At 42.0% G+C, this 18,707-nt stretch overlaps 1 protein-coding gene across 1 annotated transcript in view; it reads right to left on the bottom strand.

Moving 5' to 3' along the window:
• Positions 1 to 3,792: 3,792 nt before the first annotated feature.
• The window catches only part of cntn2 (contactin 2), a 65,219-nt gene continuing 50,304 nt past the window's right edge, over positions 3,793 to 18,707 (bottom strand). Inside the window, exons 14-23 of the mRNA XM_023424651.2 lie at positions 17,391 to 17,511; positions 15,662 to 15,820; positions 14,664 to 14,813; positions 13,677 to 13,747; positions 12,567 to 12,801; positions 11,108 to 11,223; positions 9,431 to 9,617; positions 7,615 to 7,727; positions 5,972 to 6,140; positions 3,793 to 4,085 (exon numbers count right to left, since the gene is read on the bottom strand). Of these exons, the coding sequence (XP_023280419.1) occupies positions 3,979 to 4,085; positions 5,972 to 6,140; positions 7,615 to 7,727; positions 9,431 to 9,617; positions 11,108 to 11,223; positions 12,567 to 12,801; positions 13,677 to 13,747; positions 14,664 to 14,813; positions 15,662 to 15,820; positions 17,391 to 17,511 (1,428 nt within the window). The 3' untranslated portion in view covers positions 3,793 to 3,978. The remainder of the gene's footprint in view (positions 4,086 to 5,971; positions 6,141 to 7,614; positions 7,728 to 9,430; positions 9,618 to 11,107; positions 11,224 to 12,566; positions 12,802 to 13,676; positions 13,748 to 14,663; positions 14,814 to 15,661; positions 15,821 to 17,390; positions 17,512 to 18,707) is intronic.

The following is an 18,707-nucleotide window of genomic DNA, read 5'->3' as shown; positions in this document are numbered from 1 at the left end:
TGACACCTGTCAGTCAGTCCTCCAGTAAACCTGAACATGACGCAGACACAGTGAAACACAGAGGAAAGCACAGGAACACAAAACCTGGACCTGGATGAAGCAGCTGAGTGAAAGACACTGGTGTCGTTTAAATTCAGGTTCAGACCAGTTCAGGTTTTTGAAGATTGACACCAGGAATGAAGCTGCCAGCCAACCCACAGTCAGTGTTTAGAGCATGATGGGAAAAATACTGTAGGTTTGGAGGTGGACCACAGCAAACATCAGCACACTGAAGATGGGACTAATCAGAGAACATGTGGGCAATAATAATAATAAAAATGATAATGAAAATAATGTTTGTTTCCAGTGTAAACAGAAGATGATTTTTCCTAAACCTTGTCTAATTTCACTGTTTTTACAATAATGTCAGTTCAGCCATTAACAAGGGGCATGTCTGTGTAAAATCTGATGAAGTTATAAAATAAAGCACAACATCGTACAATCAGGCAGTCACTCATTCAACCACTCACACAGTGAAACTGTACACAACAAGGTTTTGGTTTTAAATACTGTACAACAAAATAAAAACTGAAATCATAATAATGATAATTAAATAAGGGAAGTTAACAGGTTACAGAAGAACTTTGTTCACATGTTGTTTCTCTGATCTTTTTAGGTCTTTATGGTTTCTTTCACTCAGACATCAATGCTGTGGATTCAGACTCGTCTGAGAGGCAGGTGAAATAAAAACCACGTCTGCCACCTGTCTGCTGGTCTGTAGGAGTCCTTCCTCAGACTGACCTCAAATCAGCCTTGTGCAACTTTATCACAGTGGTGAGAACACATCTGTATGACGCTGGCATGTTTTGGTTTCTTGAAATGTGTGTGGGTTCAATACAAATTATAAAATGATCAATGCAGGATTGTTGAGGTGATTATTGATATTTGAAAATCTGGTAAACACACATTTGCTCATGTTCCACCATAGAGTCCCATGTGGACAACTGATCTATCGCTATGGCAACTCATCTGTCTTGAAAAGAACTATATCTCCCACACTGCTCTTGCTTAGCATTACAATTTATTGATCATCCTAATGTTCCAGTCTCTCCAGTCCTTTGTCTGAAGTATTTGAAACAGTTCTTACAACCATGATCTTACATAGATAACGCTGCTCCACCTCTGTTTCAAATACATCAGACGAAGGTCTGCAGAGAAACGTTAGGATCATCAATATACTGTGATGCTGAGCAGGAGCAGTGCGCGCGGTATCTTTCTCTTCAAGACTGAAGTAACACTTTTCCATGGTAATGGGTGACAGGAAATACTCAGGTCATAGCAACTGAAATATGGGCAGGGTTAAGTGAGGATGATGTCATATAATAAATAATGTTAGTGTGAGATGGGTCTGAACCATGTAACTGATTTAAAACACAAGAACATATGACATATGAACTCGTCCATCACAGTGACATCACAGTCTCACTGTTTAATGCTCTACATCATCGCCACACAGACGGTGATAAATTACAAGAGACAGCAACACAGTGTCTCAGTGAGCTTCACTGCTCCTCAGCGTTGGTGTTGAATTTTGGCAGTGGATATAAACCAGCAGGAGAGAACACAGAATCATACTCAAACTGGACCGGGTGGTTTTGTTGGCAGTAAAAGAAAACCTGAGTCTGAACCCACAGCATCAGTTCTGCTTCAACTCATTCAGCTATTGACAACAACACAGTTTACACAGGTCCGAACAAATCAACTAAAAACAAAAAAAAAGACACAAATTAAAGCACTTGAAGTCTCCTCTGACCTGAGCTGGACCAGATACCTGTAGCTGGACTCAGGACACTGCAGTGGGTCACAGACAGAGCGGGTCAGCTGGATGTCACACCCTTCCTGTAAACTGCAGTGAACCAGACATGTTACATAAGAGCTAATAGACGCTGACAGGTTTACAGTGAGGACGATGTATGACCCTGTTAACTGTTCTCTGATAACCGACCAACTCTTTGATCTGTGATGTCACAGCGACCTGCAGTGAGACTGAACACAAGCTCTTTACACTGTTGTCAGAATTACTCAAACAACGCAGGCACAACAATGTAAACACATTCTCTGTCACTCCAGACTCAGACATTAAATTCATCAGGAGCAATGATGTAGCTCTGCAGTTTGCTATAATTACAGCCGATGCCAAAAACACTAACGAGCACACAGATGTGAGCAGGAGCTGAAAACCAACCATGAACAGATCTACAGAGGAGCAGTCTGATTCTGTGTTCACACTGTGAGCAACGAGAGCAGCAAGAACCACTCCAGGTTCAGAGGGACAAGCGTCAGTAATATCTGCTTAACAAGACTGATTTTAATACTGACTGATGAAACCACCTTTATGAACTTTTCTACAGGGGGAAGTAAAACTTTCACTCTTTTCCACCTCTAGAAATCAGAATCATTTTCAGATGCAGTAGCTGGATGTGTCGACCCAGAGAACAGATAATCTTCTGTCCTGACCTGGTGTTTGACGTTTGGGGAAACACACTTACTCTCTCCTGGCTCTGTGTGAAGGACACACTGAATTAAAAACAAAACAAGATATAACCTGTTCATTAGTGAGCTTAAAAGGGTGCAGGTGGATTTAATTATCTCTGGAAAGAGCCAGGCCAGCAGTGTGTCTCTGCCTCCATGGTTTGCGCTAAGCTAAACTAAGCTAAGCTGAGCCAACCACCTCCTGGCCCCAGCTCCATATTTGACAGACAGACATGACAGACAATTCTCACATACTGCACCTTTAAGTTATACTTAATAGAAAACTGTAGAATTCACAATTTTTCTCTCGTGATGCAGATCTGTTACTGATAACATCCCTCCCTCTGACTGCTTCATGTCAAGCTGTTTCTTTTCTACAGCACAACCTCAGCTGCTGCATTCATGTTCATCACTGTGGCTTCTTTAAATCTCATGTGTACCTCTGATGAATTCATTATATTTAAGCTGCTGGTTTCACACTGGACATGAAAGTTTATCTTTACAGATAACCTTACAGAGCAGTTGGTAATGATCAGATCACTTGATCACCTGATGAACAGGAAATTATCGTGTGTCCATCCAAAGCTCAAAGAACAAAGAACAAAGTAGTGGTTTAGATAAGCAATATGAAAATGTTGTTTCATTGGATCCAGGATAATTTGGTCTTTGAGTCGTATCTTTCTGTTCCTGGATGTTATAAAACTTTTTGTGGGGATGTGCTGAACACTGACTGTTACAGTGGCCCAGAGAGCTCAACCAGCTGCATGTTAAGAAAACACATGCAAATAAAACACAAACACATTCAGAAAACATCTTCATCAGTCACTCACACAACAACAGAAGTGCTTCCAGGGGACACTACAAAGTGAAGAACCAGGCTGGGACTCACTTGTTGTTCAGTGCTTTTCACTTCAAAAGTCACAAAGCATTAAACAGCCTGGTTCATCACTTTGTAGTGTCCCCTGGAAAAACTTCTGTTGCAAATGATTTTCTGAAGGTGTTTGTGTTTTGTCTATTAAAGTGTTAAAGCCCCCCCCCCTCCAATGCTCAGTCATGTTGCTCTCAGTGTGAACACACAGACCTCTGTCACATGGTCGTGATGTCAGAGGTGACACACCTGAAGTCTGTCTGGAGGTGCATCAGCCACAGATGTGATGGTCCCCATAAGGCATGGTTTTATGGACACTTGTACACGAACACACAATCAGACAGGGCTTTCCTGCCCCTCTCTCCCTCCGTCCCTCCCTCCCTCCCTCCCCGCCAACCCATCCAGATGTTTTTTAAAAAAAGACCCTCTTTGTTTTCATTTTATTAAAAAAATGAAACCTTGACCCCCACCTTCCTCCCCCATCCCTCTAATCCCTGCAGTGCTACGACCTCCCCCAACAACCAGAACCCACCCCTGACCCAGAACTCAGGCTGAGACACAGGAGAGCTTCAGTTTCAGAGTCCAGAGACCGGCTAAGATCACAGGCCTGACAAAGACACAAGAGCGAGGGAGACTAGGGCCGTGAGGAGGTGCAGAGACGACAGGTTGGGGGAGGAGGCCTCGTTCTGGACCATCATTCCAGTTCCTGTGAGACACAGACAGAGGTTATGTAACCACTCATTTTCACAAAGTGTACTGTTGCTGAATGAGTCTGCAGCTCACACTGTAAACAGGTTCCAACATTATGACCACACACATATGAAGTGAATAAAGTTGATTAACGGTGCTTCATGTCCTGGTCTGGGATCAGACCAACAGGTTTTCAGAGTCACAGTTCGGGATGTGGGAGAAAGTGGCAGGTGTGAGGAGCTGAGGGGGTCAAAGAGCTGTGGTCAGTGCTCCCAGTCTGCAGGGGGATGAACCCATGCTTCATCACTGTGTCAGAGCAGGGACAGCTCTCCCTCCTGGTCCAGACCGACTGAGGAACAAGTTCAAATTTAGTCGATGGTTCTTGGAGGAATGTATTATAACCCATAATGCATTGCAGCCTGCTTTGGGCTGTGTGGCTGCACCTTTTTTCTCCTGACTCACATAGGTGTTTTCAACATAAAAGACCTCTTCAGGCTGCAGTCAGTGGAGACGCCAGTGTGTGTCTCATACTGTGAATACAGTGCTTCTCTTTACTTTGTGTCTTCAGTGCAGATTTCTGTATGAACACCTTCGACTACAGATGCTGCACTGAGCTCAGTCACTGGTGCTGTATGAGCAGACGTGTTGGTGAAGATGGAAATGTACCAGGAAGTGAAATAAACTCTGAGGCTCACACTCAGTCCTGGTGTTTGACCTTTACACCTTTGCTCTGTCACTACAGAACTAAATCTAAATATCAAACTGTTCCATGTTTGTTTTAGATACTGCTGACATATTTATGATCAACATAACAGATATCCTCTCGTCCATATCTCTCAGATAACACGGCCTTGGAACAAAAACAGTCTCTGTTTCAGTCTCTGTAGAGGGGTCACTCTGTATCAAGGCACCGCCCAGAACTGAAGTATTATTAAACACAAACCTAAAAAACTTTACACAATCATGTGAGAACTTTACTGTACAATCTGCAAATAAACAGACTTATTGTCTTATCTTATCTTTTGTTAATTAGAGCCCCCCCCCACCCCTCCAGGAGTCGACATGCAACAAAGTCCCCTGGTGCATGTGAAGTGGGGATGTTATGGTCAGAGGTAACCAGGATGCTTCTGATAGAGGATTTTATCCAATCACAACTTGGACCACAACTCATCCATGAGTTAAATCATAAAATGACAGAGACAGAACAGGGAAAGGTTTTCACATTCCTGCCTTTTAAATCTGGCTTCCTGACCTGTATTAAACATGTAGAGGAGACTGGTGGTTGAATCAAAAATCACCTGATGCACTACACCTGCTCAATTTAGTGCTGATTCCACATGTGAGGAAGTAGCACCCTGCGACAGACACTGACAGTTTTAGAGGGAAAAAATACATTTTGAGGTAAGAAATTACTTATTTTTTTTACTTCATTTATTTCTGTGACAGCAGCCTACTGTGTGTAGTTGTAACTATACATATACATGGACACACACACACACGCACACACACACACACACACACTGAATTGTAACATTTCACTCCTTGTGTTTGAGACACAGACTGTAAATAAAGATGGGACCCTATGGGGATTGACTCACTGTTGGAGCCAGACTCTAGTGGCCATGAGAGGAACTGCAGGCTTTGGTACTTTGCATGTTGCATTTGTGTTTAAAACTATTTCTCTTCTCTTTGCTCTCTCCATAAAAATGCTACCAAACCACAAATAATGTTTGTTGTTGTTGGGTGCTACTGCTCAGTGCAGGTGTCACTGATTACAATGTTCCCATGGTAACATTAGTCTTAGGAAAACAGCACTCCGTAAAACCAGGTGTCCTCAGAGGACTGGAGTGATGTGGTACTTCTACAGATCCAGCTGTGGTGTGTGTGTTCTGGGTATCTCACCTGAGTCACGGGACACTATGATCTCATGTGCTGGCCCATCCCCTCCCTCTCCCCAGGACCGAATCTCCAACACAACGTAACCGTTGTCTTTTGGCAGCGGCAGACTGACGGATGTCTTCGCCTTGTCCAGAACCTTCAGCGCCGTCTGGCCCTCATGTTTGTACAGGACCTGATAAAACACAGAGAAACTGAATCATATTACGCTATTAAAAACATTACACTAAGAAGATGCATGTTTAGTGATGTTTGTAGGAGTTAACATGTTTAGTGACGTGTGTAGAATCTAACATGTTTAGTAAAGTGTGTGCTGCAGTGCTGTTGTTACAGCAGTTATCTTGTGATGATAAGTTGGTCCAGGGTTTATAAAGGTGATCTTTGATTTTGTTCAGCAATATTTTTACTGCTGCTCATTTCTCACCTGCAGAGGAGATTCTCATGTTGTTAGCTGTGTGTGTGCACCCAGGTGCTCTCCACAGGTAAAACTGTGTGTATGTTCTGGGCTCAGATGGTTGTGTGTTCACACAGAACATGAGGAGTTTTTACATTGTTCAAGTTTAAGTCAGGACACTGCAAGTCTGAATTCCCCAAGTTCTTCAACACAAACAATTTAATCATTTAATATCCAAATTGTGCAGTGTAAGGTAATTCTCATAGTGTCTCTTTCCCCTTTTTCTTGTTCTAGCCCTTCAGACATTGGTGCTTTGCTCTCAGGTCTCAGGTCAGACAAAGTCAAGCCTCAAGTTTTCTGCAGCTGCATCTTAAAGCTCCATATTTCCCTCTTCTTCTGTGTTTTATTTGAAGTGTTGATCCATAAGAAGACATATTTGTGGTCTTAAGAACCAAAAACCATCTCATTGTAGATTTACATCTGCTCTCTCAGGCTTCTCTCTGGAGTGCTAGTAACAACAGGTCGGTGAGCCAATCAGAAGAGAGGAGGCTCTGAGCCTCTCTTCTGATTGGCTGAGTGATCGAATAAATATAGCCGATTTCAGGTAAACACTCAGAGAAACCAAATCCAGCAAGGTTGGATGGTGGGTCCAGGTAGGCGGGGATTGGGGTGGGTTTGGGGCGTGGCTGATAGTGGTGACTTCTTTGTTGTGACATCACAAAGTTTCAGAAGTCCTGACGGCTGGTTTTAAGGCTCAGTTTCTGAATACAGGCTGTGTGCATTTCTCTGTGGACTGAGGCTTTGATACTTTCACAGTGTTAATATAGAAGCTAGACCTGCTTGATAATCAAACAACACATGGACATCTACCTTTAGTCTATATGGAGTGTTTTATTTATTAGGTCAGCCAATCAGCTTCTTCAGGACTATGTGGGTGTGGTTTAGCAACATGAACAAACAGCCTCACAGACATCATCAGTGTTTGAATAAAATATTGTCTAATCCTTTTTGGTCCAGGGAGGTACATGACACCTGAGCCCCGCCTACTTCAAACCAGTGAGGATAGCACAATGACAAACTCAAACAAATACATAAATCTGTCACTTCAAATAACCAGAAATGAGTGAAAGTTGTCCTCATCACTCACAGACAGAAGCTAATGGAGAAAATGTTTTAGGGTCTTCAAGTCAACACTTCAGTAAACTGAAGTACACTCAGTACTCAGTACACAAATGTTCAGTCAAACAGCACTCACTTTGTAGCCCAGCACAACTGACTCGTTGTGCATGGCCTTCACGTGGTCCCACCGCACCATTACCCATGAACCATCTGTCTTCCATGACACGTTGCCTGGGCGACGATTAGGAGCTGAAACAGAAACACAGACCTGTTTAAAAATGACTTTTTGAAATCATTAAGACTAAGATTAAAAAACAATAATACCAGAAGAGCAGTTCACCTAAGAAAAGACAATCACCTGAGAGTGAAGGAAAATGGAAAATTAAAGTCCTAAGATTATGTGAATATGACACATAAACAAATACTATGTTCTTTGCAGAGGATACAGCACATTGCAGCTAGTACTTAAATCCATTCACACTTTTCAAAATTCAACTTTTAGATTGTTGCACCAAGAGGAGAATCCCTTATCAAAACAAGCTGTTTCAGTAAAAGGTCTGTAAACTCCCAACATCCACACTTATACTGACTGCACAACTAAATAGCTTCAACTGACAGGTCTACTTGACGATGTGGCTCCAGTAAGAGGAGGGATCAGGTCTAATCCTACTGTTTCCTACTGTTCTGCTTCCTGAGCACTGACATCATCCACTGGCTGCTGCCTGAGGGGAAGAGTCCTGTGTGTGACGTTGTGTGTTTCTATGGAAGTTAAATGATGACAGTGAATCAACATCTAAGAGTGGAACACATTTGTAAACACAGAACTGGTTTAGAGATTGAGGAGTGACTCAAGCTCATCACCTTCAAATGATCTCACACTTTGTAAAACTTTGTTTGTAGCCTTCACATGAAAGTTCCAGTTCAGAGCAGAGTGACCAGCACCAGGTGACATTACCTCCCAGTGGTGTCAATCCCAGCTGACACTGGGTGAGAGGTGGGGTCCACCGTTTACTCCTGACCTCCACATGACTCCAGAGTTTTAACTATAGCAGAGACTTTCAGAAACTCTGCTGGACCTGTTTTATTTTGAAAACTCTGGGGTTGTGTTTTATTTTGAAAACTCTGGGGTTGTGTTTTATCAGCCTTGACTACCAGTGGTGAATACAACATGATAATGAATCACAGTGTTACTGACCTTGTTGTCTTTGCAGCTGTTGTTCAGTTACATTCTCTATTTTAATGCTACAACTGTCTTTGCTGTTCCTCCTACAGAGGATTTACTGTAACTAACCAACTGCAGAGAAGACAATGTTTATTGGGGGTATTCAAACCTGAACTTAGAGCTGTCCACTTGTGATCAGATCACATGAGATGGATGTTAATACCAGGTCTGAATAAGCCTGAACAGGTCTGAACAGGTCTGAACAGGTCTGGACAGGTCTGGACAGGTCTGAACAGGTCTGGACAGGTCTGGACAGGTCTGAACAGGTCTGGACAGGTCTGGACAGGTCTGAACAGGTCTGAACAGGTCTGAACAGGTCTGAATAGGTCTGAACGGGGCCTTAGAGACAAACAACCATTCACACTTTAGAGTCTTTGGACAGTGGGAGGAGGCAGGAGGAGAACATGTAAACGCCATACAGAAAGACCCAGAATCCTTTTCACTGTGAGCCTCACTGCTGCACCACTGTCCAGAATGTCATCATGTGTTCCATTATAAAACAGATCAATTGAATGTTTGACAGCAGAGCCAAACGCACCGCAGTGTGTTTGAAGACACTCCACAGATGAAAAGTAAGAGCAGCCTCTTGTTAAGTCTGATGAAACTGATATAAAACCAGACTCAGGTTTGATCTGCTGGATCGCTCTCACTCATTTCTAACTGAACACACAACACACCAGGACGTTGTTGTTGTGAGTGCTCATGTTGTGCGTGAGTGTTGCAGCCGTACGTGGTTTCCTGGTGGTGACGGTGGTGCGTGGTGAGGGAGGCCCGGTGCCGGCGCTATTGTACGCCAGTACAGCAATGTGGTATCGAGTGCTGGGTCGAAGTCCAGACACCCTGGCTGTCGTGTCCAGTCCTGCCGTCCTCACTCGGTCCGCCGCTGCCTCCCGCTCGTGCTGCCGCCAGTACCGGATCTGATCACAGCACATGATGCCAAACACACACTTACAAGCCTGAGCTGAAACACATTAGCCTCAGTGACAGTTTATTCTTCTTTTGACAGCATCCATCCTCATCAATAAGACACAATGAAAGTGATTTTACCAACAGGTAATGATCCTGCTGATGTCAGCACTGATAACATGAGACTGGAGATTAAAACAATCACAATAGATAAACTGAGTTTGAACTGTTGTAGAAACAACATTACAACCTTTTATATGAGACCAAAGGTTTTTTAAAATAAACTCTGTAATAAACTCTAATCAAAAACAAATCGGCATCCAAGCAAATTACTGGAGACATATTTTTCAGACCTGATCAACAAATCTGCATAGACGGACTGATTTAGGTCCCTCGATGGTGGTTCTAGGAATGACAGACTCTAGTAGAGTAATAGTAAGAAACAATATTATGATGTGGTATCATTTGTCAGCCTATTAGGACGAAGACTGATCTAACTGCACCCACACATCTGAATCTAATGAGAGATGTAATTAAACAAATTCTCTCTGAAGAAACAAGAAGAGAAATTTTACAAAATCACATCAATAACATGAAATGATCTGACAGGAGCTGAGATAGTGTCTTAAAGCAAAGTAAACAAATGACAGGAGGGAGTTCTGTGTTTTCTATTCTCATGGATGCATATGTCTGTAACATCTGTAACAAATGAGGGTTGTTACACACAGCTGGGAAGCATGTGGTGTTATTCACCTTTTGTGTGTGTACATATTGAAAGTGACAGACAACTGCAAATAACCAAGCAGAAGTCAAGAAGGACATTGTGACACTGTTTTAATGTTTATTCGACAAGGACTATGATTCTGACAGTGGTGCTGTGGACATTGGACAACCTAATGGACATTTCTATTCTATGTTTTTGTTTGTTTGTTTGTTTGTCTGGAGTTGATATTAATGTTTCATGTTTATTAAAGTAATGAATTACTACTGGTTGGAGACTGTTGTGTTTTCATATTGTGGAGTTATGGAATGTAACAAAATTTAAGTCATAAAAAAAGAAGAGACACTGCAAACTGATAACTGTCATATTTTGTGGTGAACAAGCTTTTTTAGTTTTTGTAGGCCTTTATTCTGTGACAGTCAGAGAGGCTCCGGTCGAAAAGTCAAAATAATCTCCTCTCTAACCACATCTCCTCGACCTCGATGGAAAACGTCATGAGGTCATGGAAAGATCTGAAGGAGAACTAATAAGGACTCAGGAAAAGACAATCGCTGTGCGGAGAGAATCCGACTGCACTCACACTAAGGTTTTTTTTTTTTTTTTGCTTAGTTTATTTTATAACACATGGAGGATAAATCATCCTTTTCTAACCACAAAAACTAAACCACTAAACCACAAAAAAACTTCCTGGTATGCACTCTGCGCCCCTGTTGAAGGCTACCTCTGCTTTTACATTAAAGGGAGCCATGGTACATTTCAGATCATGTCTGCTGTGCTCACCTCGTATCCTCTGAGGATGCCGTTGGCACTGAGCTGCTGGACGGGCTCCCATGAAACCTGGATCTCAAAGGCGGTCAGTGCTGTGGCGTTGATGCTCGACGGTCCCACTTTTGGCTCTGAGAGGAGGTCAGAGGTCAGAACAGGCAACACACAGTGTACACTGTCTCAATATGTCATTAATAGAGGAACAAACTGATGTTCATGTCACTGTCAGCAATAGTGAGTGAGCTGACTGTGGTGAGGCTGCTGAAAGCTGATGTGGCCCTCTCATGGCTATAAGAAGTACTGCAGGTGCAGGCAGTTCATGTTCGCTGTAAAGTTCAATATTACAGTTTTAATTTGTCTCCACCTGTTTCACTACACAATAATATACACAATATGACAATAATATCTTATTAAACCATCACTGATAGCAACATCTTCCTGATATGGCTGATAAAGCTACTGTAGAGTGATCAGATTAATCCAAATAGTTCATGTTCATAAAAATAATAATTATGACAATAATTTTAATTATGTTACAAATAATATGAATAAGTTGCTGTGTAATGCAAAGTTCGCTGGAGTTGTAACATTAGACATAAAATAAATTCAATAGTCTGACTATTACGTATTATTAATAATGCTGGTTACTGTGATCACACTGATCCATTGTAGTGAGGCAGGGAGGCAAACCAATTGTGCATTTTATGACTAAAGCATGAAAGTTTCAGGATATAATCTACATACCCCAAGGTTTTATTTCACACGTTGAAGCAATTTTTATCTGACCCCTGGTGACATTCAGAGGTCATTGATCTCAGCATTGCACTTTTCCAGTTTTTGCCCCATTCCTCTATTATAATCATGTACTGTATATCTTGTTCTAATAAAGATGCTTATTTGCTGTTGGGGCCATGTAACTTCATTTTTCTGAGAGAACCAATTTTGCAGGGGTTAAAGTAGCTATTTAAGCAATTATATTACATAAATATTCAGTCCAACATCACGACCTCGAGTGTGATATTGCTTTTATACAACAGTTCTGCAAGCGCCATATTAGTTAAATAAGCAACAAAAGATTATGATTTGTTTGTTTATTTCTACGCCAACACAAATTGAACTGGTACTAGACTGTTGCTTAGCAACACATAAACCTTGTCCTGACCTGTACAGCGCACACTGGCTTGCTATTCTGGCTACACGTTACCTCAGGTGTGCGCTAAAGTATCCAAGCTTCTTCCCTTCATCCTTTTCTGACGACCAGACATCATTTAATTCAAATGTTATTTCAGGAAATATTTTCAAATGATCAAATATACTGTATATTAAATGACATGGTCGGAACTAACTGTTGTATAACAAGCTTTATGCAACAGTTAGTTCTGACAAGTATGTTGACCTGTGTTGATGACTGAATAAAAAATACTTCAACTCTAACATAAAGACTGGAGGTTGGGGTCAGGGGTCATTGGCTCACCTTCCTCTGCAGAGTGGACCACAGCGATCTGGCTGAAGGGACCTTCTCCTCTGCGGTTGTAAGCTTTGATCTTCACCTCGAAGGGACTGTACGGTGTCAGGCTCTCATTGTAGTAAACATAGCGGGACGACTCCACGTAGGGAATCCGCACCACCGTCCACGACGACGTGTCTTTCCTCCTAAAGGCCAGGACGTAGCCGAAGCTGTCCCCATTCTGGTACTCTCTGGCCATGGGCTGAGGGATCCAGGAGAAGACTGACATGTGAACCTCTACAGAGACGAATGGGAGCAAGCCAAATGTGTGTGTGTATGTGTGTGTGTGTGTGTGTGTGTGTGAGAAGGCTGTCCAACTGTAACATCAGTATTAATGGTTCTCTCACAGACTGTCCACAGTCCTGCAGACGTCCTATGATGATGTACATAAGAATCACAATTTTTGGATTTAAACTGAGGGTATGAAGTTTGAAAGTCATGGTTATTAATCATGGAACAGCCTTTCTCAAAGTGTGGTCTGTAGACCACTAGTGGTCCACAAGTAAATGTATTAAATATCATGTCTTAAATGTGTTTTTCTCAAACTGTCTGAGTGACCATAAAGCCTGGTAGTGAGTGATTTATATGTGTTGTAAATTCAATACTTTATTATTTGAATTGGTTGTTTTACAGTGTTGATGGACTTCACTGAAACGACTGTTGTAGCTGAGTCACATAGCTACTTTGTTTATTTTTTATGATTCACATCAACAATGATCAGTGTGACATTTGAAAGGAAATGTGATGAAGCTAACAGTTAGCTGACCTGGGACTGAGCTACATTTCACCTGTTATCAGCCTGTTAACTATCAAACACAATGTACCTGAAACCTCAGACACAACAGGACAGTGTTCAATATGAAGTTTTACCAGTAATGTAGTCACCACCACTGAAACTCACAATAAACCCACATGAATCCAATTACCAACTGAAACTACAGGTTCTGCAGGTCATTAGATCAGATGACTCACATTAATAAATACTGACAATTAAACTGCTTTCTATTATGCTGCAGTGCACATATGTACACACACAGCACACACACATACACAATGCACTGTGAGTCATCCACTCACCGTCCAGGTGACAATGAGCTCATTGCGGTCTCCTCCTCCTCCTGCAAGTCCACTGGGGGCCACTGTGGGAGCTGGGGGTCAAATATACAGACACAAGTTGATACACATGACATAATCCACAGAAGAAGAACAGGTAGGGATACCTGACTACAACATTAAAATTCAATAGATACTGAAACTCACTCACAAGTCAAATCAGGTCTGTGCAGAGATTAATACAGTGTGACATGTATAGCAAGAGGGAAAAGAATGAGGAAAAATAAAGGGATAAAACATAAATTATATTTAAAAAAAATAATTCATTAAATTAAATTGAATAAAAACAACTCTCTCACAACAATTAATACTATTGCACAACTGTTGTATTAGACTGCATTAGCTTTAACTAGGTGTTCCTAATAAACTGCCAACTGACTCTATGTCAATAAATAAATACTTCAAAAATATATAAATAAATATGTTAAGAAATAAATGAACAAATAAATGATTCTTTTATATTTGGTTATTTCTCTTCATTATTATTATTATATTATTTCCTGCTCTGGGGTTGTGGAGCGGAGCAGACCTCTACACCACCGGCTACATCAGCTGCTCGCAACATAACACACTGAGTTTGAGTTTCATTGTGAGTAACATACGTAGACTCCAGGTTGTTCTGTTGCATCAGTTTTGATCGTTCTGCTTTTTTTAAACGTCCAATCTTAAGTGTGATAATGTTACAGGGCTGAAACAGACTGCCACATGTTAGATTCATTTTGATGATATTGATTTTTCTAACTGACTTCCGAATAAAGCTGTAACTCTCTTGTTTGTGCTCAGTGAGGGAAGCTACAGTTCAACCACTGCATCACTGCTCCTGCTCTGACCAGACTACAGAGCCGCAGTCAAAGGAAACTTGGATTAAAGGTGAAGTGACTTCCAGTGACCACTTCTCCATTCTTTTCAGAGAGTGTGTATGCTGACTGGAGGCGACCTGGGGCGCCTCACCTGCTTGCTGTGTGCGGATGGTGTGCGAGGGCATGCTGGGCTCTCCGCTGCCCAGGATATTGCTGGCGATGACCTGGAATTCATAATCCATCCAGGGCATCAGTCCCATCACGCGAGCCGACTCTGCGTTCCCCTCGATGTTCACTGGGTCTGAGGCAGGAGACGTGAGGAGATGTTACGAGGTGAGACATCAAGATCAAACTAAACCTGTGTTTTGTTTTCAATATGGTCTCTGAAATATCAAAGATATTGACGAATGTCCCTCATAAAGAGTGGACATTAGGGGGTGTCCAGGGTCAGTTTCCATTTCCAGCTACTATAGAGGGGCTATTCAACTAGTTTGTTCAGGGCCAGATTTTCCCTGAGCTATTCTCATTATGTATATACACTGGACACAACATGGCACCACATTTTCTTTTAACTTTTATTTTGCCAAAGAAAATAAATAGACCTCCGTTAAGGAATCAGGCCAAATGGTTCATTTGATTTTCTGTGCAACACAAGCTGTGATGTTAATAAAAGTCAACACATCGTTTTCTACAACACGTCATGTCAGTTGTCTGACATATCATTTGGTGGATTGTGACATCTCTTACAACTCTACATCACAGCATTTTCTAAGTGACAGAAAGAAGCAAACAACAGAAGAGAGAGAGAATTCAAAAGTCTAAGATGAACTAATCTTGCCTGAGCGTTTGATGCCACACAAACATGTACCTCTAAAACTGAGCCAAACCTCAACCACTAGATCTAGATTGGTTTATTTATTGGTCTGTTCTGTGATTCAAGACTTCACTTTGTATGTAGTATGAAGTAGCTCTTGTTCACATGTCACATTTCTTATGGGATGTTTAGGTTCACCCCCACAACACCTCTGTGACCCAGCTGCACATCTCTAGTCACTATGTCCTGGATCCACTGTGTATGTCTTCACTGTGCTTATTTAGTCTGACCACACACACACACACACACACACACACACACACACACACACACACCTGTCCTCATCCTCTTCCACTGTGATGACAGTGATGAACGGCCCATGATGATGTATTTGCCAATAGGACTGTGATTATCATAGCCTCGACTCCACCTGAGCTCCACTGACATCTCAGCAACGTTCTTCACCAGTAAACCTCCAGGAGGTCCTGGGGGTCCTGGGCACAAGGAAAAAGGAATACCATCATTTATCATTCTCATTACAACTCTCATCTATCAGTTGTTCAAGCGACAATAAAACCATGAATCTGACATGTCCTGACACCTCTACCTTTACCTGATGATGGGTTCAAAATAAACTCACTGACTCTACTCTTATTTTGCTCTGTATCTTAATAATAATAATGATACATAAATAAAAATGAATAAATAACCACAAAGGATACAGATAAATAATTGTATATAAGTAGTTGAATGACATAACATTTCTTTCTTCCTTTTTCCCTCTCCCCTCCTCTATCCTCTTTCTCTCTTTTTTTATCTCTTCACCCCAGGTAGTGGACAGTAGTTCATTACAGATGTTTCTCTGCCACACACTCTTTAACACTGTCGCATGTTATCATTATAGAAGTATTGATTAACCAGGTGAGCTAGCAGCTTTGTTTCCTCTGAAGTTGTGCAGAGCTCTGACCACTCAACCAACCTCAACGATTCAAACCCTCCTCTTTCTCCTCTGACCTGATGCCTTCAACCGACCAGGGCCTGGGACCAGGTCACCAGGTCCACTACCTGACAGCCTGAATTCTGGGGAACAGTCTCACCTGACCAACTGCTCAACAACATCATACTGTATTTGCCTACTTGAAGAGCAGGTGTGGAGGAGGAGCTGCCTCGGGGGGAGGGGCCTGTTTTCATCAGAGGACTGAGTTAAGGTGTTCTTCCTCTTCTTATGCCCCCCCCCTTTCTTCTTCTGCTGCTCCTCCTTCTTCTTTTTCTCCTTCTCCTTCTTCTGCTTCTTCTTCTTCTTCTTCTTCTGTAGAACATCTGGTGGTTTCTTGTCCTCGTTTGTCTGATTTATTTAGGCTGCTGCACGGGTGGGTGGAGGCTTTAGGAGAGGTTTTTTCATTTTCACATTTTTGTTTATGGCCCAAGGTACACTGTTAAAAAGAAAGACACTGGTTCTTATCGATTTCTTGTTAGCAAATGCTAAGCTAGCAATGTGGAAAAGCCGTAAGAACCATATGTCAGGTGTGGGCTGGATTGAGCCGGTGCTGTGTCTGAAGGCTCTGGTCTCAGCTGGGCTCAGAATAGAGCGCTCCTTTTACAGACCGACCTGCAGCCTGGATGTTTTCAGGGATGTGTGGGGGATCAGGCCGGTCCTGTGTTCCACTGGGGATGATGGGTCACTGCAGCTCAGCTTTTAGTTTTTTAAGTTGTAGGTAGGAGTGTGTTGTTGTTGTTGATGTTGTTGTTGTTGTTGTTGTTGTTGTTGTTGTTGTTTTGATTGTGGGGTTTTAATCATTGACTGGTAATTTATTAGAAACTTTGAAATGGACCATTTAAGATTTTTGGCATAATGTGTCCTAAATAAAGTGAAAGTCAAAAGTATTCTTCTTCTCCTGCTCTTCCTCCTCGTCCTTCTTCTTCTCCTGCTCCTCTTCCTCCTTCTTCTATTTATAATCCTGCTGTCTGTATTCTGCAGGTCTGCAGGACTGAACTCTGTGGTGTCGCAGGTTTTTTCTCTGACAGTACCTGCACTACAGTTAAGAACGAGATGACTCTTCTTACCTCGAACCACCAGTTTAGCCGATGCCGAGGCGCTGTCCACCACAGTCTGAGCCATACAGACGTAGACCCCCGCCTGACTCAGCTGAGTGTTCACAATCAGCAGATCACCAATGTTTTCTTTCTGAAACAGAATAGGCAGAGAGATGGAGAGTAACACACAGAGGAACTAGACCACACATGGCTAAGGTACAGACTACAGGAGTCAAGCCCACCTCCAGCTAATAATAGTGTCTCATCACATCCACACTCATTATTAAACACATGAAGTGAATCTGGTCCAGCAGCTCAGTTCCCTCTGGCTCTGTGCTCGGGGACCATGAAATGAAGCGGTTACAGACTGTGGAGCTGGAGCTTGTTGTGTCTGTTCATGCTCAGGCCTCTGTTCTCTGTTCTGGTAAGAAACCTCCAAACTCTGGTGTCAATGGAACATTTACTTTTGACAGCAGACCTCAAGAAAATAAATAGAAGTGAAAGCGTATATTCATCAAGTAACAATTACACTCCTTTCTGTAACAAAGTCGTATCTTTGTGTAAATCTTTACTCGTAGTGTAGTATTTCGTACATCAAGTATTTTACTAAACTTTAATTGTTACTGAGTGAAAACAAAAGTCACCACCTGGCAACCTCGACAAGTAACTAAATAACAAACAGCTGTCTGTATAATGTAACACAGCTCAACAGCTCCACACACACATCCTCCACAATGATCACACAGTTTGATCAACAACTATACAGCAATTAATAATATTTAAATTGCAGGACTGTTGTAGTAGACTACATCAGTTTTAGCTAAATGTTCCTAATAAACTGACAACTTAGTGTATATGTGTAATTATCAGTTGTATGCACAGGCTGCAAAGAGCCTGACTGGAATATATTGGTTGCTTTCAGTGCTGTTCTCCTGTGAAGTGTAATGAAACACCACTGCATACACACCTTGCAGCCTAAACATGTTCTTTAATTTCATAGTTGTATCTATGTAATTGTTCTCACCATATTTTTACCCCTCATCTTCCCCACTCATGTTGAACATTTTTACAGTGATTTTACTTGTGTAGTTAAATCTCCCAGTACTCTTTCCACCCCTGATATTCACACACATTAATGAGAGTAGAGAGTAAGAGCAGCTGTGAGGGGACCAGACTCTGGACTGCACCTTATCGAGATCTATAAGTGTTCTTTACATGAGGGATCAGGTCTTTCAGCTGAACTGAATCCTTAGTGTCACAGCAGCAGCTTTCTGAGCTGATGCTCTTGTCACTGAACCGGTTCAGCAGCAACACACAGCAACTAACTTTTCAGTACAGCAATCATCA

Source organism: Seriola lalandi, unplaced genomic scaffold, assembly GCF_002814215.2.
Source record: "Seriola lalandi dorsalis isolate HSWRI2012SDOR001 ecotype SW California unplaced genomic scaffold, Sedor1 jcf7180002054748, whole genome shotgun sequence".
Taxonomy (NCBI): domain Eukaryota; kingdom Metazoa; phylum Chordata; class Actinopteri; order Carangiformes; family Carangidae; genus Seriola; species Seriola lalandi.
The sequence above is the reverse complement of the archived record's forward strand: the minus strand, read 5'-3'. Positions and strand labels throughout refer to the sequence as shown.